At 39.7% G+C, this 21,905-nt stretch overlaps 1 protein-coding gene across 1 annotated transcript in view; it reads left to right on the plus strand.

Moving 5' to 3' along the window:
* Window positions 1–19,732, plus strand: part of LOC121369401 — a 33,125-nt gene extending 13,393 nt beyond the window's left edge. Inside the window, exons 2-6 of the mRNA XM_041494483.1 lie at window positions 7,962–8,015; window positions 8,390–8,440; window positions 10,341–10,482; window positions 10,923–11,037; window positions 17,424–19,732. Of these exons, the coding sequence (XP_041350417.1) occupies window positions 7,962–8,015; window positions 8,390–8,440; window positions 10,341–10,482; window positions 10,923–11,037; window positions 17,424–18,893 (1,832 nt within the window). The 3' untranslated portion in view covers window positions 18,894–19,732. The remainder of the gene's footprint in view (window positions 1–7,961; window positions 8,016–8,389; window positions 8,441–10,340; window positions 10,483–10,922; window positions 11,038–17,423) is intronic.
* The last annotated feature ends 2,173 nt before the right edge of the window (window positions 19,733–21,905 follow it).

Here is a 21,905-nt window from a genome sequence, read left to right on the forward strand (position 1 = left end):
ATAGTTAACACTGATATTAACACTGATAGTTAACACTGATAGTTAACACATATAGTTAACACATATAGTTAACACTGATAGTTAACTCATATAGTTAACACTGATAGTTAACTCATATAGTTAACACTGATAGTTAACTCATATAGTTAACACTGATAGTTAACACTGATAGTTAACTCATATAGTTAACACTGATAGTTAACTCACTGATAGTTAACACTGATAGTTAACTCATATAGTTAACACTGATAGTTAACTCATATAGTTAACACTGATAGTTAACTCATATAGTTAACACTGATAGTTAACTCATATAGTTAACACTGATAGTTAACTCATATAGTTAACACTGATAGTTAACTCATATAGTTAACACTGATAGTTAACACTGATAGTTAACATATAGTTAACACTGATAGTTAACACTGATAGTTAACACTGATAGTTAACTCATATAGTTAACACTGATAGTTAACTCATATAGTTAACACTGATAGTTAACTCATATAGTTAACACTGATAGTTAACACTGATAGTTAACTGATAGTTAACATATAGTTGATAGTTAACACTGATAGTTAACTCATATAGTTAACACTGATAGTTAACACTGATAGTTAACACTGATAGTTAACTCATATAGTTAACACTGATAGTTAACACTGATAATTAACACATATAGTTAACACTGATAGTTAACACTGATAGTTAACACCTATAGTTATCACTGATAGTTAACTCGTATAGTTAACACTGATAGTTAACACTTATAGTTAACACTGATAGTTAACACCTATGGTTAACTCATATAGTTAACACTGATAGTTAACTCGTATAGTTAACACTGATAGTTAACACTGATAGTTAACACTGATAGTTAACACTGATAGTTAACACCTATAGTTAACACTGATAGTTAACATTGATAGTTAATACCTATATTTAACACATATAGGTAACACTGATAGTTAACTCATATAGTTAACACTGATAGTTAACACTGATAGTTAACTCATATAGTTAACACTGATAATTAACTCATATAGTTAACACTGATAGTTAACTGATATAGTTAACACTGATAGTTAACACTGGATATAGTTAACTCATATAGTTAACACTGATAGTTAACTCATATAGTTAACACTGATAGTTAACACTGATAGTTAACTCATATAGTTAACACTGATAGTTAACTCATATAGTTAACACTGATAGTTAACTCATATAGTTAACACTGATAGTTAACACTGATAGTTAACTCATATAGTCAACACTGATAGTTAACACTGATAATTAACTCATATAGTTAACACTGATAGTTAACTCATATAGTTAACACTGATAGTTAACTCGTATAGTTAACACTGATAGTTAACTCGTATAGTTAACACTGATAGTTAACACCTATAGTTAACACTGATAGTTAACTCGTATAGTTAACACTGATAGTTAACACTGATAGTTAACACCTATAGTTAACTCATATAGTTAACACTGATAGTTAACTCGTATAGTTAACACTGATAGTTAACACTTTTAGTTAACACTGATAGTTAACACTGATAGTTAACACCTATAGTTAACACCTATAGTTAACACTGATAGTTAACATTGATAGTTAATACCTATATTTAACACATATAGGTAACACTGATAGTTAACACCTATAGTTAATACTGATAGTTAACACCTATAGTTAACACATATAGGTAACACCGATAGTTAACACCTATAGTTAACACATATAGTTAACACCTATAGTTAACACTGATAGTTAACACAGATAGTTAGCACCTACAGTTAATACCTATAACCTATAGTTAACATCCTATAGTTAACACCTATAGTTAACACATATAGGTAACACTGATAGTTAACACCTATAGTTAATACTGATAGTTAAACCTATAGTTAACACCTATAGTTAACACTGATAGTTAACACGGATAGTTAACACCTATAGTCAACACCTATAGTTAACACCTATAGTTTAACCTCTGTTTTAGACTAATCCAGTTTTCCTGTCTGTGGCTACTTTGATTCAGTCTCGGACAGATTTGACTATGTTTGCGCTAAATGAGGGTAACTACCCGAGGTTAACTATAAGTTAGTCACGAATAAGATTCCGGAAGAGATCTTGCTTCTAGTTATCAAAAACAACACCTATAAAGAAACTTACTGTTAATAACTACAATTATTTTAATATTATAATATAAGTTAAATCGAAAACTTTAAATCGGTACAAGAAGGCGAAATTGAGGGCATTCGTCTTATTTATAGCTCTTAGTGACCGCTCAATTACTTCAAGCCTAAGTCGTTGTGGGTGGGGTGGAGGGGGGGGGGGGGGTGTTAATATTACATTTAATTCAGTATTGTTTTTCTTTATATACTTGTGAAAATAAACCCAAAACCCCGACACATATAATCCTTCATGGAAAAGGCACGAAGTTTTATTGTTTCAGTTTTAAACAATATCTGAGTAAATGTGACTGAGTGTCGTAGTTTGGGATATAGCGACGTGTTTCGGAGTTTCCGTTATGGCAGGCAATAAGTGAGTAGGAGTAACAATGACAATTGTCCAGTTTGACTACTATGTAACATAAAAATGGTATGATAGGCAAGCTGGTTTAGTATTTTATTTATTACAAACCAACTGCAAAAAGCCATTTCCCAGTCTGGAGCTCGTCGCGGTAAGACGTGTTTGTGCACACTGCACGTGCTTTCGCGGCTCGACTTGGGGATCCTTCCACTTTTGTTGTTTTTATCAGCGAAGTGAAGTTTTCTACTGGGATGTATGCGACAATTGGAACTGATTGAACGCTGGAACGCTTCTTGTTTCGACAGTCTGCACCACCAGGTTGGATTCTTTTTTAGCGAAATTCCTTGCCTCCACGTCATTTCTCCGTCTGACTATGTTGACTTTCTTTTTTCGTGACTCGTATGACGGCCATTCTGCAGAACGCCACGGTTGTTCGCGTTTAGTCTCTACATGTCCGAGCCTGTCCTAGCAGCACTGGAAGATTGACCGTCCCACTTTAAGAAGAAATAGGAAGCGGGATCGGCCCCTACTACTCTTTTCTAGACTTTACTTTGTTTTATTGTGATACCATCTCGTATCCTCCGGAGACGGGCCCGTCTGCACCACTATACCAACCTATGACGACTGGACTATACCCTAGTCAGATTCTCTCTCTCGTTCAGACGGATCCGGCTTCTCAAGATCTGTATTTCAGCACAGCGCTACACCTTCAACGTCTATTGACTGTCAATCTAGGGGTTTTCTTGACGGGATGCAACCCATCTCGTCCCTACAAGCTGTGCACCCTAACGGCCTTAACGAGGCCACTAACGTGGACATATAGATCGGACTTTAAACTTTTAGACCGTCGTTCAAAAGTTTATATCGAAATTACTTTTTTTATATATATTATTAAACAGTCCGATCCTCTCTTCTTTCTCTTCTTTATTTTTGGACTGTCCTTCTAAAATGCTCCAAATTATATAAATATTCGACCGAGCAGTCAATTCTTTTTATTTTTGGCTTGTAATTCTTTTTTTCTTTTCTTTTTTTAAATTCGATTAACTTTTTTACTAATTGCTATTTCCAAAATTCTGCCCATTTTCAACTCTACCCCCCCCCCCCCCCCCCCCACCCCATCTTATCTAATTTCTTTTTGACCACCCCGATCTAATCTAGCGACCAAATTTAATGAGTAGAATTTTCTTTATTAATTATATTAGAGATGCGCATCAAAATTTTAAAGGCCCACTATTTAATTTTTGGATGTAAATTTCAAAATTGTCCGCTTACTTTTTTTCTGTCCCGGGACAAGCCCCTGGCTATCCAGAGACAGGCCCCGGGACGGACATGCTCGAAACTGTAGTACTGATATTTAATACTCTATCATACTGATATTTAATACTCTGTAATACCAATATTTCATACTCTGTAATACTGATATTTAATACTCTGTACTAACGATATTTAATGGGTTTACTGTAACTAAATTGTCTATCAAATTAAAATAATATCTGTTGAAATAAATGGATCCAGATTTAAGTCGGTGGAATAGCCTTTGTTAGAAGTGTATTCAGGGGCGGGTCTAGACTGTGGCGACGATATTTATCGGGGGGTGGGGGGGGGGGGGTGGGGGGGTCGAGACATATTCCTCAGGAAAATATACTGAAAAGAAAAAAGAGAATGTGTTATAACGGGCGGGATTTGAGCCCTGAAACCCTCGCCCTGCACACGCGCCTTGTGTTGGATGAGATGTAACTAGCCCTGAAACCCTCGCCCTGCACACGTGTCTTGTATTGGAAAACCCTCGCCCTGCACACGTACCTTGTATTGGATTAGATGTAACTAGCCCTGAAACCCTCGCCCTGCACACGCGCCTTGTTTTGGGTGAGATGTAACTAGCCATGAAACCCTCGCCCTGCACACGCGCCTTGTATTGGGTTAGATGTAACTAGCCCTGAAACCCTCGCCCTGCACACGCGCCTTGTATTGGGTTACATGTAACTAGCCCTGAAACCGACGCCCTGTACACGTGCCTTGTATTGGGAAACCCTCGCCCTGCACACGTACCTTGTATTGGATTAGATGCAACTAGCCCTGAAACCCTCGTCCTGCACACGTGCCTTGTATTGGGAAACCCTCGCCCTGCACACGTGCCTTGTATTGGATTAGATGTAACTAGCCCTGAAACCGTCGCCCTGCACACGTGCCTTGTATTGGGTTAGATGTAACTAGCCCTGAAATCCTCGCCCTGCACACGTGCCTTGTATTGGGTTAGATGTAACTAGCCCTGAAACCCTCGTCCTGCACACGCGCCTTGTATTGGGTTAGATGTAACTAGCCCTGAAACCCTCGTCCTGCACACGTGCCTTGTATTGGATTAGATGTAACTAGCCCTGAAACGCTCGCCCTGCACACGTGCCTTGTATTGGGTTAGATGTAACTAGCCCTGAAACGCTCGCCCTGCACACGCGCCTTGTATTGGGTTAGATGTAACTAGCCCTGAAACCGTCGCCCTGCACACGTGCCTTGTATTGGGTTAGATGTAACTAGCCCTGAAACCGTCGCCCTGCACACGTGCCTTGTATTGGGTGAGATGTAACTAGCCCTGAAACCGTCGCCCTGCACACGTGCCTTGTGTTGGGTTAGATGTAACTAGCCCTGAAACGCTCGCCCTGCACACGTGCCTTGTGTTGGGTTAGATGTAACTAGCCCTGAAACCCTCGCCCTGCACACGCGCCTTGTGTTGGGTTAGATGTAACTAGCCCTGAAACCCTCGCCCTGCACACGCGCCTTGTGTTGGGTTAGATGTAACTAGCCCTGAAACCGTCGCCCTGCACACGTGCCTTGTATTGGGTTAGATGTAACTAGCCCTGAAACCGTCGCCCTGCACACGTGCCTTGTATTGGGTTAGATGTAACTAGCCCTGAAACCGTCGCCCTGCACACGTGCCTTGTATTGGATTAGATGTAACTAGCCCTGAAACCGTCGCCCTGCACACGTGCCTTGTATTGGGTTAGATGTAACTAGCCCTGAAACCGTCGCCCTGCACACGTGCCTTGTATTGGGTTAGATGTAACTAGCCCTGAAACCCACGCCCTGCACACGTGCCTTGTATTGGGTTAGATGTAACTAGCCCTGAAACGCTCGCCCTGCACACGTGCCTTGTATTGGGTTAGATGTAACTAGCCCTGAAACCCTCGCCCTGCACACGCGCCTTGTATTGGGTTAGATGTAACTAGCCCTGAAACCGTCGCCCTGCACACGCGCCTTGTATTGGGTTAGATGTAACTAGCCCTGAAACGCTCGCCCTGCACACGTGCCTTGTGTTGGGTTAGATGTAACTAGCCCTGAAACCCTCGCCCTGCACACGTGCCTTGTGTTTGGTTAGATGTAACTAGCCCTGAAACCCTCGCCCTGCACACGTGCCTTGTGTTGGGTTAGATGTAACTAGCCCTGAAACCCTCGCCCTGCACACGTGCCTTGTGTTGGGTTACATGTAACTAGCCCTGAAACCTCGCCCTGCACACGCGCCTTGTATTGGGTTAGATGTAACTAGCCCTGAAACCCTCGCCCTGCACACGCGCCTTGTATTGGGTTAGATGTAACTAGCCCTGAAACCCTCGCCCTGCACACGCGCCTTGTATTGGGTTAGATGTAACTAGCCCTGAAACCTTCGCCCTGCACACACGCCTTGTGTTGGGAAACCCTCGCCCTGCACACGTACCTTGTATTGGATTAGATGTAACTAGCCCTGAAACCCACGCCCTGCACACGTGCCTTGTGTCGGGGATGATGTAACTAGCCCTGAAACCCTCGCCCTGCACACGTGCCTTGTGTTGGGTTACATGTAACTAGCCCTGAAACCCTCGCCCTGCACACGCGCCTTGTATTGGGTTAGATGTAACTAGCCCTGAAACCCTCGCCCTGCACACGCGCCTTGTATTGGGTTAGATGTAACTAGCCCTGAAACCCTCGCCCTGCACACGCGCCTTGTATTGGGTCAGATGTAACTCGGTAGTACGACATCCTTCTGATGTAAAATCGATCTCTACTAATGGGATTCGAACCATAAATCCTCTGTTTGAGAGTCCAGGCTCCACTAACTGGACTGTTGGGTGAATTCCCAGTAGTTACTGCCACTACTACATACATACATGTACGTGCACGTGTGTAAGACAACACTAGACTGTAACTTCCGCTCACCTCTAAGAGAAACTGTTGTAGAGAAATATTTGTATTAGAGAAAGACGGTTAGTTATTTACTCTCCTCGCTACCAACGTAGCGTGTTTAAAGCAGTAACGACGGTCGTATCTCTACGACATATCATGTGATGTTAATCGTCGTCGTGGAATGATGATGTTGGACAATCACGTGGTCTGTTGGTGATGTCGCTGAGAGATATTTGTACTGATGGTGGTCCTGTATTAATGATAATTCTAACATTTATATTTCAATATTTCTACCTTTGTGACAAAACTATGTTAGCCAGCTAGTGTGACTGTATACAAACAACTTGTAGTTCGTTGTAGATAAACAATCTATCGATGTGTTACTAACACGCTCTCGGTGTCTCAAGTGGCTACAAGTGGCCATTTCTCATTACGCTATTATCACACAGTTGCATCCTGCCCACATCGTAGCGACATCTGGCGGGCTGTGATTGGTAAACCGAGAACTCTGCAAGACAAAGGTCCGGGTTACAGTTGCACATGCGCGACCTTCACCACTTGTGACGTGGTAGATACTAGACTTGTATATAATAACTAACAAACCACAGCTTCACCACTTGTGACATGATATATACTAGACTTATATATAATAACTAACAAACCACAGCTTCGTCGATGACAGTAGCAATGTAGTTTATTCTGACAAACTCTAGGATTACAGAGCAGAGAGGACAATGAAAGCGACTAGAAAACAGCTTCACTTGGTGGTAATTAACTGGAATCATTGAAATATCTCCACTCGGGAGGACAGGAATGAATATTTAGCTCAGCATATTTTAAACTCAGTTATCTGTGGTGAACGGACGTCTAACATATCACGTTATGTTCACGCTTGGTCGAAAGAGGGAGGGACGGAGGGACGGAGGGAGGGAGGCAGGGCACATTTGTTGGGACGGGGGTAAATAGTTCATCGAGAGCGAGAGTTTTACCACTGAGCTGCAATGGATGTTTTATATGCACTATCCCATGCAGGACAGTACATGTAACGGACTTTGGTCACACTGTAAAGAAGAACGTTCTTAAATTTTTTATAAAATAGAGACTACTTGTCCACCTCGTCTCTACGTAATGAGTACATCTTTTAACTACCACTGGCGCCAGTAAGAAAGTGGATTTGTGGTTAATATTTCAAATTATCCATCATTTTGGAGGGTGTGGCAATTTCATATAACATTTTATAATCAGCGAGTAAATTGATATTTTCTAGACGGAGATGGACATTATGTTACGATGAAGAACTCAGGAAGAAACACGACAGAAGGTAATCTTAACTATAGTAATACTAATAATACAACACATATATTGTAGTCTCATACTCGCTATTTTACATATGGACAGAAACCGTTTTACGTCACAACCGTATGCACTCTATAATGTGTACGGTACAAATTTCTCCCTACGACTTGAATGTAATTTACACAAAATCATGTCTAGTCTTACATTACCTGCTTGTAACAGGTCACGGCAGAGAGAGAGAGAGAGAGAGAGAGAGAGAGAGAGAGAGAGAGAGAGAGAGAGAGAGAGAGAGAGAGAGAGAGAGAGAGAGAGAGAGAGAGAGAGAGAGAGATAGATAGATAGATAGAGAGATATTGGATTAACGTGTGCCGATAAAAACAATTGTCTCTTTTGTTTCAGGTATTGTCCCCGTGCAGGGCATGACCACCACTGTTCTTCACAAGTCATACGGTAAGTCATCAGTGATGAACACGCCAGGCTCCCCATGTTCCACGGAGCGATCTTAGCGCTAAGATCGCCTTAAGTGCATAACTATTTCATGTACTTGAGATGCTGTTACCGCTACGATCGCCTTAAGTGCATAATTACTTGAGATGATCTTAGTGCTAAGATCGCTTCGTGGAACGGGGCCCAGTGGTATTTATTGTACTGATATCACAATAGCTGTAGACTAGGACGGTCTCTTCGCAAACATCTCGAAACAATGACTGTAGACTAGGACGGTCTCTTCGCAAACATCTCGAAACAATAGCTGTAGACTAGGACGGTCACTTCGCAAACATCTCGAAACGATGGCTGTAGACTAGGACGATCTCTTCGCAAACATCTCGAAACGATGGCTGTAGACTAGGACGGTCTCTTCAACCTATATTCTCGACAGACGGCTAAGTGCAGCATGCTGGAAGTTGCATTGTACCAAAGAAAGTTTAAGTGTCAACGTTCAGGGTCAAGTAGGCCTATGGTAGTGATATTGATTATTTGTGCGAATATTACTATCCATTGGCACTAAATAAATGCACTTGTATTTATTATACAGTTGTTATGCAGTATACACCAGAGGTTGAAACTAGTGCAGGGTACCCCTAAAATGGAACTGCGAATTTCAGCAAAAATGAGGGTTGCTAACAAAAAAAATAATTAAATCTCTAAAATGGTATGTGACCCCCCCCCCCATCCCCCCACACACTATTCCCCAGCCCCACCCCCACCCCCATCTTCCATAGTCTTGCAGGTATATTAGATGTGAGGTCCCACACTTTTTATTGGTGTACTTCCTGGGTGTGTTGATACGCTGCTTATATTAGTTTTATTAGTAAACGTTGACATTGTAAGCAGTGGAAATAGATTTTGTAAATTGGAACCTGAAACGCCCAGTAGATATAAAGCACAAAACCATTAATAGAGACAAGTAATATAATTCCAATACCGGCCTCGGTGGTGTCGTGGTTTATCCATCGGACATAAGGCTGGTAGGTACAGGGTTCGCAGACCGGTACCGGCTTCCACCCAGAGCGAGTTTTAACGACCCAATGGGTAGGTGTAAGACCACTACACCCTCTTCTCTAACCACTAATAACTAATTTACTGACCTGGACAGACAACGCAGAGGTGTGTGTGTCCAGGACAACGTGCTTGCCCCTTAACTGGATATAAGCACGAAAATAATTTGAAATGAAATAATTCCCATGGACTCAGTCTTGTCTGCTGTGGTGCTTATTGCCTGTAATAAAGTGAAGCTTATTTTTAACGACATCGCTAGAGCACGTCAATTGATTAATTAATCATTGGGTATTAGATTTCAAACATTTAATCATTCTGACACGTAGTTTTCAAGCAAAGCTATATTTTCCATTAACAGCCAGGCAACTGTTATATTCACTGATACGGGCTCATATTGGGGGGTGGGGGTGGGGGTGGGGGGGGCAGGCTGATGTTTGCCTGAATTAAACAAAGGTGCCCGCATATCGATTACATCTACTCATATTGGCCTCACTGCCAAACAGCTGTATATGGTTACAAACGAAACGCATTTTTACATGGATTACAACTTATATTGTTTGTAGAATGATGGAAATACATGGTGAAACGTGTTCAGGCCAGCTCATTTTGTCCGAATTCTTCTTTGATGATTTTCACCAGGACTGGGTTGCCCCCCCCCCCCCCCCCACACACACACAGAGGTTCGTACGCTTATGTGTTCACTTCCCCGTAACCTGTACAGAGACCTCTAGAACTAACCCTGTACAGAGACCTCTAGAACTAACCCTGTACAGAGACCTCTAGAACTAATCCTGTACAGAGACCTCTAGAACTAACCCTGACTGACTGTTGTTGTTGTTTTACTACTCAGGCGGCGGCGGCGACTACTCGAGAACAGCCCCGGACACGACGCGTCTTCTTACTGTTGTCATAGCAACATCAACGGTGGCGTTTTTCCTCATCATCGCTGTAATAGTAGCATGCGCATCTCACAGGAGGAAACAAAAAATTAGGTATGTCTAAAGCTAGTGTCTGACTACTAACTGCCACGACAAGGTTGGCAAATTTCTACTGTCACGACTTCTACGACTGTCCACTTGCTAGTCTGAGTGCTCTTACAACACGATTCTCGTCGTATAACCCATTAGTTGTTATTCTGAGCGAACTCGTCGTAAGTCGGGAGTTGGGAAAGTTACAACGCAACCGTCGAGTTGGCCAACTTCGTCGTGACAGTTGACAGTGTGAGTAAGTGAAATCGTTACGCTGGAAACATTATTTTTATTGTATGATTAGTATGACTCGCTGTAACGTTCACACTGCTTTTTAATTTAACTCTTGATTTTTATATTGATGATGGTCATCATTTCATTTATGTGTTTACATTGGTTTGGCACCCACTCGCTGTGACGAGTGTGTTGTGTTCATGTCATCAAGTCTCGTTGTTTTCTTACAGACGAGAACAGAGCACGGCGTGTGCGAGTTTGAAATTAACAAACTCGAGCTGCGAGTCGCCACAGGAGAAAACTGGAACAAACCAGCAGACCGTACACGTGGACACTGAAGACAAGGTATGACATTTTGCGTAATGGTATCATGCACGTAAGCGGAATCGATCGCGTAGATTGTAGGCCCCATGCATGTTGTTAAGTTAAAAAGCATCCTTTTTATGGATGCCCCAATAGCTCAGAGCGCATCGTGGTTAGTCTTGCAATTTGCGGGCGATTCGGTGCCACAGATTCGAGTCCCAGCAACAGCATGGGACAATTTGCGAGGCCAGAAAGGATTTAATTATCCCCTGCGCCAGTGCGTTAATATCTATGTATGTAACAGTCAACCTCAACATACATACAATATATAGATATTCATACATCAATACATACAGACAGACAGACATACCTATATATATATATATATATATACATACAGTCGAGTACCGCTGTGTTGATATCGTAAAAACAAAAATATCGAGTTAACCAAATATTGCCACAAACGTAATATCGACTCAATCGTATCGACTCAACCAAGAAAGAAAACATATATCGACTCAGGAATATCTATACGAAAGTGCTCGACTATATATATATATATATATATATATATATATATATATATATATATATATATAATGAAATTTGAGCCCTTGCAAACCCCAGGACGACGAGAAACTCGTTTAACACATAACTACTAGTATTGTATATAGAAACATATATTTAATATGTCATTACAGTAGTTAAAAAGTCTCTGTTCGTCGAGATCATCTTATTTCATTTCAACTTATTTTTGTGCCTATATCCAATTAAGGTCCAAGCAAGCTGTCTTGGGCACACATCTCAGCTATCTGTCCAGGACAGTGTGTTAGTTGTTAGTGAGAAAGAAGAGGGTGTAGTGGTCTTACACCTACCCACCGAGTCGTTAAAACTCGCTCTGTGTGGGAGCATGTATCGGGTTGCGAACCCAGTACCTACCAGCCTTATGTCCGATGGCTTAACCACAACACAACCGATGCCGGTGATCATGTTAAAGCTGCAGTGTCTGGAATATTTTTATTATTTAAGCATTTAGAATAGATGATCTAGTTCTGTTTGGTACATAAAAGGGGCACCACATCGCTATAGTTTCGCAATGCTCGCTTATCTACATTATCTAGGTCAACTGCAAACCCAATGGCCAGCTTGTTTTTCATCAATTAGCGGGACGCCAGTAGAACTGGGAATTTATGCGAGTTGCGCAGGCGCTGAGCTTCTCACTTGATTTTGAACACATTTAACTGTCTTGATTGAGGGGTCGTCTCATACCTCCAAAATATATTTATATCCATAGAGGTATGGTACAATACCTTTCCAGGGGTCGGTGGGGGGTTTGCCTTGAAATTTTGACAGTGACCAGCGGTTAGCATACGCGTTTCATGCAAGTAACGCTCTAGGAGTAGAGGAAGAGGGCGGTATGTTCGATATAGGTAACATTTATGAAGACTATATGTTATTTCTATTCATTACTTAGACCTAAAAATGTGTGTGTGTGGGAGGGGGGGGGGGGGGGGGGTAAATGCGCGGTCGGTCTAGGATCGATCCCCATCGGCGGGATTGTTCCAGCCAGTGCGCCATGACTGGTATATAAAAAGCCATGGTATGTGATATCCTGTCTGTGGGATGGTACATATAAATGATCCCTTGCTAAAAAACAAAAAACAAAACATATAAAAATATTTTTTTAATGTAGCGGGTTTCCAAGGCGCGTGTGCAGGGATTTCAGCGGGGTTGGAGGTTATAGACTGCGTTGAGCGAAGTTTATATGGGGCCATGTTCCCCTAGAAAATATATTTCAATTTTTTTTTATCTTGGTCAGCGAAGGGTTTCGACCCGCAATACCCTCCCCTGCACATGCGCCCGTTTCCTCTCTTAGATTATATGTCAAAATTACAAAACGTTTGACATCCAAAAGCAGATGATTATTAAATCAATATGCTCTATTTTCCAAACGAAATAATATTTATTTGAATTTGTCGATTTTACCACGCGTAAAATTAAAAAGTGAAAACGGTCATTTTCTACTTTAGTATATTTTATTAAAAATATATACATGATCAATGTGTTATACAAACTAAACTTTGAAAGTTCTACTAACACTTTATAAAATATTAATTCATAAATAGGAAGGTACGATTGTTGATAGTACGTTGTCAAGGTCAAAACCGGTTTTAACGAAAGAATAGTACGTTCTTTGTACAGCGCAAGAATTCTCATGTCATTTTTTGAGACGAACCCTACAATTTCAAATCCGCAAACGCACCTTTTAACTGAAATTCACAACAGGCTGTCGTTTGTGGTTTGCCGAGCAATGGCCGCACAGGCGACGAATCGAGCGTATACTTTTGACGTTCTCCGTTCATAGCGAACACACACGAATTTTTTAAAAGTGCAGTTGAACTTGTATTTCATATTTGTGCATGATATTATTATATGGTAACCAGACACTGTAACTTTAACAATCGCCGACAACGGAGGATAATCCTTTAATGTGATATCTATGTAGATATATCTCGACTTGTTGACTTGTGTGACACTTTAATGTGATATCTATGTAGATATCTCTCTACTTTTTGACTTGTGAGACACTTTAATGTGATATCTATGTAGATATCTCTCGACTTGTTGACTTGTGTGACACTTTAATGTGATATATATGTAGATATATCTCGTCTTGTTGACTTGTGTGACACTTTAATGTGATATCTATGTAGATATTTCACGACTTGTTGACTTGTGTCACACTTTAATGTAATATCTATGTAGATATATCTCTACTTTTTGACTTGTGTGACACTTTAATGTGATATCTATGTAGATATATCTCTACTTGTCGACTTGTGTGACACTTTAATGTGATGTCTCTGTAGATATATCTCGACTTGTCGTGTTTAATGTGATATCTATGTAGATATATCTCGACTTGTTGACTTGTGTGACACTTTAATGTGATATCTATGTAGATATATGTCTACTTGTTGACTTGTGTGACACTTTAATGTGATATCTATGTACATATATCTCGACTTGTTGACTTGTGTGACACTTTGATGTTATATCTATGTAGATATCTCTCGCCTTGTTGACTTGTGTGACACTTTAATGTGATGTATATGTAGATATCTCTCGCCTTGTTGACTTGTGTGACACTTTAATGTGATTTATATGTAGATATCTCTCGCCCTGTTGACTTGTGTGACACTTTAATGTGATATCTATGTAGATATCTCTCTACCTGTTGACTTGTGTGACACTTTAATGTGATATCTATGTAGATATCTCTCGACTTGTTGACTTGTGTGACACTTTAATGTGGTATCTATGTAGATATATCTCGACTTCTTGACTTGTGTGACACTTTAATGTGATATCTATGTAGATATCTCTCGACTTGTTGATTTCTGTGACACTTTAATGTGGTATCTATGTAGATATCTCTCGACTTGTCGTGTTTAATGTGATATCTATGTAGTATATCTCGACTTGTTGACTTGTGTGACACTTTAATGTGATATATATGTAGATATATCTCTACTTATCGACTTGTGTGACACTTTAATGTGATGTCTATGTAGATATATCTCTACTTGTTGACTTGTGTGACACTTTAATGTGACGTCTATGTAGATATAACTCGACTTGTTGACTTGTGTGACACTTTAATGTGATATCTATGTAGATATATCTTGACTTGTTGCGTTTAATGTGATATCTATGTAGATATATCTCGCCTTGTTGTGTTTAATATGATATCTATGTAGATATATCTCGACTTGTTGACTTGTGTGACATTTTAATGTAATATATATGTAGATATATCTCGACTTGTTGACTTGTGTGACACTTTAATGTGATATCTATGTAGATATATGTCTACTTGTTGACTTGTGTGACACTTTAATGTGATATCTATGTAGATATCTCTCGACCTGTTGACTTGTGTGACACTTTAATGTGGTATCTATGTAGATATATCTCGACCTGTTGACTTGTGTGACACTTTAATGTGACGTCTATGTAGATATATCTCGACTTGTTGACTTGTGTGACACTTTAATGTGATATCTATGTAGATATATCTCGCCTTGTTGTGTTTAATGTGATATCTATGTAGATATATCTCGACTTGTTGACTTGTGTGACACTTTAATGTAATATATATGTAGATATATCTCGACTTGTTGACTTGTGTGACACTTTAATGTGATATCTATGTAGATATATGTCTACTTGTTGACTTGTGTGACACTTTAATGTGATATCTATGTAGATATATCTCGACTTGTTGACTTGTGTGACACTTTAATGTGATATCTATGTAGATATCTCTCGACCTGTTGACTTGTATGACACTTTAATGTAATATCTATGTAGATATATCTCGACCTGTTGACTTGTGTGACACTTTAATGTGGTATCTATGTAGATATATCTCGACCTGTTGACTTGTGACACTTTAATGTGATATCTATGTAGATATCTCTCGACCTGTTGACTTGTGTGACACTTTAATGTGATATCTATGTAGATATCTCTCGACTTGTTGATTTGTGTGACACTTTAATGTGGTATCTATGTAGATCTCTCGACTTGTTGACTTGTGTGACACTTTAATGTGATATCTATGTAGATATATCTCGACTTGTTGACTTGTGTGACACTTTAATGTGATATCTATGTAGATATATCTCGACTTGTTGCGTTTAATGTGATATCTATGTAGATATATCTCGCCTTGTTGTGTTTAATGTGATATCTATGTAGATATATCTCGACTTGTTGACTTGTGTGACACTTTAATGTGACGTCTATGTAGATATATCTCGACTTGTTGACTTGTGTGACACTTTAATGTGATATCTATGTAGATATATCTCGCCTTGTTGTGTTTAATGTGATATCTATGTAGATATATCTCGACTTGTTGACTTGTGTGACACTTTAATGTAATATATATGTAGATATATCTCGACTTGTTGACTTGTGTGACACTTTAATGTGATATCTATGTAGATATATGTCTACTTGTTGACTTGTGTGACACTTTAATGTGATATCTATGTAGATATATCTCGACTTGTTGACTTGTGTGACACTTTAATGTGATATCTATGTAGATATATCTCGCCTTGTTGTGTTTAATGTGATATCTATGTAGATATATCTCGACTTGTTGACTTGTGTGACACTTTAATGTAATATATATGTAGATATATCTCGACTTGTTGACTTGTGTGACACTTTAATGTGATATCTATGTAGATATATGTCTACTTGTTGACTTGTGTGACACTTTAATGTGATATCTATGTAGATATATCTCGACTTGTTGACTTGTGTGACACTTTAATGTGATATCTATGTAGATATCTCTCGACCTGTTGACTTGTATGACACTTTAATGTAATATCTATGTAGATATATCTCGACCTGTTGACTTGTGTGACACTTTAATGTGGTATCTATGTAGATATATCTCGACCTGTTGACTTGTGACACTTTAATGTGATATCTATGTAGATATCTCTCGACCTGTTGACTTGTGTGACACTTTAATGTGATATCTATGTAGATATCTCTCGACTTGTTGATTTGTGTGACACTTTAATGTGGTATCTATGTAGATCTCTCGACTTGTTGACTTGTGTGACACTTTAATGTGATATCTATGTAGATATATCTCGACTTGTTGACTTGTGTGACACTTTAATGTGATATCTATGTAGATATATCTCGACTTGTTGCGTTTAATGTGATATCTATGTAGATATATCTCGCCTTGTTGTGTTTAATGTGATATCTATGTAGATATATCTCGACTTGTTGACTTGTGTGACACTTTAATGTGACGTCTATGTAGATATATCTCGACTTGTTGACTTGTGTGACACTTTAATGTGATATCTATGTAGATATATCTCGCCTTGTTGTGTTTAATGTGATATCTATGTAGATATATCTCGACTTGTTGACTTGTGTGACACTTTAATGTAATATATATGTAGATATATCTCGACTTGTTGACTTGTGTGACACTTTAATGTGATATCTATGTAGATATATGTCTACTTGTTGACTTGTGTGACACTTTAATGTGATATCTATGTAGATATATCTCGACTTGTTGACTTGTGTGACACTTTAATGTGATATCTATGTAGATATCTCTCGACCTGTTGACTTGTATGACACTTTAATGTAATATCTATGTAGATATATCTCGACCTGTTGACTTGTGTGACACTTTAATGTGGTATCTATGTAGATATATCTCGACCTGTTGACTTGTGACACTTTAATGTGATATCTATGTAGATATCTCTCGACCTGTTGACTTGTGTGACACTTTAATGTGATATCTATGTAGATATATCTCGACTTGTTGACTTGTGTGACAGTACAAGTGTTTGACTCTTTTCTTCTTGCAGGACTCGGAACCTGTGAGTTGCTGTGCTCGCCTCTGTTGTGTGAGTGAATCAACGAACCGGGGAGATCGAGAGGAACACATCTACTCAGAGGTCGACTCAACATCGATCACCAACCTCCCAGACACTACAGACCTCGATGGCATTTATGCCACAATAGACGGAAAAGGTTCGAGAATCTCAACAATCGAGACTAAGAAAACTGGTCTCAAGCCAGCACAACTAACTGGCTGTCTCAAAGACAAGGACATTTACAACCACTTGATCGTATCAAGATCTGGTGATTGTGCAGGGAATAATGATATTGGCATAGAACCGATACCTTCTTCTTCGCCTAGACAGTCTACCAGTGTGGCGGAACTAGGGGTGGGGTCCTCAGAGTATGATCATCTAGACTACAGCCCCAGGACTCCCCCCACACAGAGTAACACTGTTTATACTTTTGATGACGTCTCTTTCAATACGAGGGGACAGACCAGCTCAGATACTCGTGCTCCTAAGTTTGTCATCAAGGAGAAGACGTCTGGCGGACAGACGGACACCGAGACGCACGGTTACTTCGTTCTAGAACGCCAGGACGATGTCACGGGGCCGACATTCACCCCCTCGTCCCCGGAGGTGATTGTTTTGAGTCAGCCTCCAGTTTCAGAAGAAAGTCGAGGTGTTCCGAGTCCCGGTGCCGAGACATACCCAGACAGAGCTGACAGGCATGATTACTTCGTTGTGGAACCGTGTGCAAGTTTCGACAATGAGGTTGTCACGAGACCTCCTCTTCCGCCCCGGAACCGGACCTTTCGAACCTCGCTGCACGGGGACCGGTATATTAGCAGCGTCAATGAGCTGGGAGGTAATTGCAGGTTTGTCGACGACCGACGAGAACCGTGCGGGACTCTGTTCGACAGGAGTTTCTCGTTCGAGTCCTCCCTCGTGTCTGATGCTAATCACATCCGGGCATCAGACGAGATCACCGTTGTACACATGCAGGTAAGGGACATACCCGTACAACCCGAGGTGGTGCCAATCCGAACAGCCAGGGACCCGACATTCGAGCGTTTTACCACAGAGCCACAAATACAACACGTCACGTCATTCGGAATATGTCAAGCCGCACGGCCCAGCTCGACCGGTGAATCACAAACTGAAATCTCCCAGAGTGCACTGGGTGAAGGGTGTAGCAGAGTCCGTCGCCATGGTGATGGTCACGACTTCACGGTGCGACTGCGTGATGGAGAATTACGAAAGACTCACAAGTGTGACGTCAGACGACCACTGTCGTTCTCCTCCAATGAGTACATTAGACGAGCGCTCAGGCCGAAACCTTTCTTCGAGAAGTTCCGGAGTTACGACTCGGCCAGCGTCGTGCATAGAGAACTGCTCGGCATTGTCCGTGCTCACGAGTTCGGCAAGACCCGCTCGTCATCGGACAGTGCATGCGAAATAACGAGGTCTGAAGACATTTCCACAAACCTGTAGGAAAATCAGAGATGTGTTGAATAGTTCTCCATCAACATTTCCACAAACATGCAGGAAAACCAGAGATTTGTTGAATTGCTCTGAATAAACAGTTCCATAAACCTGTAGGACAATCAGAGATGTGTTGAATAGCTCTGAATAAACATTTCTACAAACCTGTAGAAAAATCAGAAACGTGTTGAATGGCTAATCTTAAACATTTCCAAAACTCTCAAGGGAAAGCAAACATTTGTAGAATAACTTCATGAATATTCCCAGAAACCTGTTGAAAATCACAAACTTGTTGAATATATATTCAGAAAATGTTTTCCCAGATCTATGGAAAATAGATCGCTCTTTATTAGAATTTAAACAAAAAGTACGATGTTCAAAAACTAACATATAATTATTGTAACTGACAATTGCTACGAATTTTTGTTACATGCTTGTAATCAGTGTATATATATTATTTTTATATATCTGATATATATATACATATGTGTGTGTGTGTGTGTGTGTGTGTGTGTGTGTGTGTGTGTGTGTGTGTGTGTGTGTGTCCTGTATGTTATTGTTGTAATATTGACTGCAATAGTGACAGCTGTATATTTTAATGGAACACAATAGGCGCATGTGGAGTGTGTGTGGGTCGATTGCACAACAATAAATTCTTCATCTCCTATAGCGTAACTTTCACGCTGTATTGTAAATCAGAAGTTATTATAGCACGTATTGTCGTAATATACCAGAGTGAGTATTGTCGTAATATACCAGAGTGAGTATTCCAGGAACAGTTTGTAAAATGATGAAATGTTTCTGTTTTTGATTAGATCACTGGATAACATTAAATTGGTGTTTCTCAATTTGGAATATGCAAACAAATGCTTTCCTTTTCATATACAAACACAATGTTATCTTTGTGTTCAGTTACAGGACTGTTTTACAGAATGCGGATCTCAGTTGTGTGTTCGTTACCTCCAGTGAATCTGTGCCTACCTGTTCATCTCTGTGGTGAAACTATTGCACATTTATAATTGTTTTCATCGTTTTAGATGGAGTGACAGACTTAACAACTGTAGTGGCAGTACTCATGATGGCCGTCACCGGTGGGGCAGGGTATGCTTACCTTTCGTGAACACCTGATATCATAACTGTTGTGACAGTGATTCATGAGTGCATGTCACCACAACTGTATTTATTCCAATGCTGGGTGGGACGTAGCCCAGTGGTAGAGCGCTCGCCTGATGCGTGATTGGACTGGGATCGATCCCATTGTGTGGGTCCATTGGGTCATTTCTCGTTCCAGCCAGTGCACCACGACTGGTATATCAAAGGCCGTGGTATGTCATGTGCTATCTTGTCTATGAGAGTGTGCATATAAAAGATCTCTTGCTACTAATGGACAAATGTAGCGAGTTTCCTCTCTAACTATATGTCAAAATTACCAAATGATTGACATCCATTAGCCGATGATGAATAAATCCTGCTCTAGTGGTGTCGTTAAACAAAACAATTTTATTCCAATCAGCTCTGTCCAGTGCTTGTTTTGATTTAGTAAACTAGTCTGAGATCTCCAGTAAAGGATCTTCTCGGGAGTGGCTGTCCTCCTATAGATGAGGCACTAGATGGAATCAACCACTATTTTGCCAAATGCCCAGTCGACTCAGCACTGTACAGAGAATACGTATGACGGTTTTGTCGTTCAGAATGGACAATTGTTATAGCATTTTTCCAAATATCACGAACCGAGAAACCACAATTGGAATTATAAGTTTAAAATAATCATACTGTTAAAGTATAATATTATTTAAAATAGGCTAAATATGAGACTGTTGAGTGCTTCTCTGAATGGTCAATATGCGATACGGAGATGGCAAGAATGCAAAGTAAGAAGAAAGGCAGTTTATAACAAAACGCAATTTATTATATACATAGCAATGAAATATATAGTTTTATTATATACATAGCAATGAAATATATAGTTTTATTATATACATAGCAATGAAATATATAGATTTATTATATACATAGCAATGAAATATATAGATCTACGGAAACCATAAAAGTGATTTCCGGTGAAAAGTCATATTTTCACTGTATTTTAGCTACATGATTAAATTATCTCCCTTTGTCTCGTTTCTTCGTATTTAAATTTGATTATTATCAATGCATCTGATCGTATTTGAAAAAAAAAAAAATGTAATTTAAACAACTGTACCTATAAATAAAAAAAGGGATACGAAGTGCAATTACGATAAAATATCTAAACCTAATTGAATACGAAGCTAAATAATGATGACACAATGTAGTGCGAGTGCGAATAATTTCTACATGCTCATATACCACTAGAGTTTCGAGCATGTCCGTCCCGTGGCCTGTCTTTGGATAGCCAGGGGCTTGTCCCGGGACAGAAAAAAATTTAAGCGGACAATTTTTAAATTTACATCCAAAAATTAAATAGTGGGCTTTAAATTTTGATGCGCATCTCTAATTAATATAATTAATAAAGAAAATTCTACTCATTAAATTTGGTCGCTAGATTAGATCGGGTGGTCAAAAAGAAATTAGATAAGACCGGTGGCCTGACTCGGGATGGGGGGGGGGGGGGGGGGGTAGAGTTGAAAATGGGCAGAATTTTGAAAATAGCAATTAGTAAAAAGTTAACAGAATTTTACAAAAAAAAGAGTTACAAGCCAAAAATAAGAAGAATTGACTGCTCGGTCGAATATTTATATAATTTGGAGCATTTTAGAAGGACAGTCTAAAATTAAATAAGAGAAAGAAGAGAGGATCGGACTATTTAATAATATTAAAAAAAGAAAGTAATTTCGACATAAACTTTTGAACGAAGGTCTAAAAGTTTAAAGTCCGATCTATATGTCCACGTGAGTGGCCTCGTTAAGGCCGTTAGGGTGCACAGCTTACGTGTTACGTTTTTTAGATAGGATAAGCGAAAAATATTACCAAAAAGCGAAAGATATTGTCACAAATTAGGAAAGATGTATATAATAAATAGACCATTTCATGGTATTTTTT

Source organism: Gigantopelta aegis, chromosome 3 (assembly GCF_016097555.1).
Source record: "Gigantopelta aegis isolate Gae_Host chromosome 3, Gae_host_genome, whole genome shotgun sequence".
Taxonomy (NCBI): domain Eukaryota; kingdom Metazoa; phylum Mollusca; class Gastropoda; order Neomphalida; family Peltospiridae; genus Gigantopelta; species Gigantopelta aegis.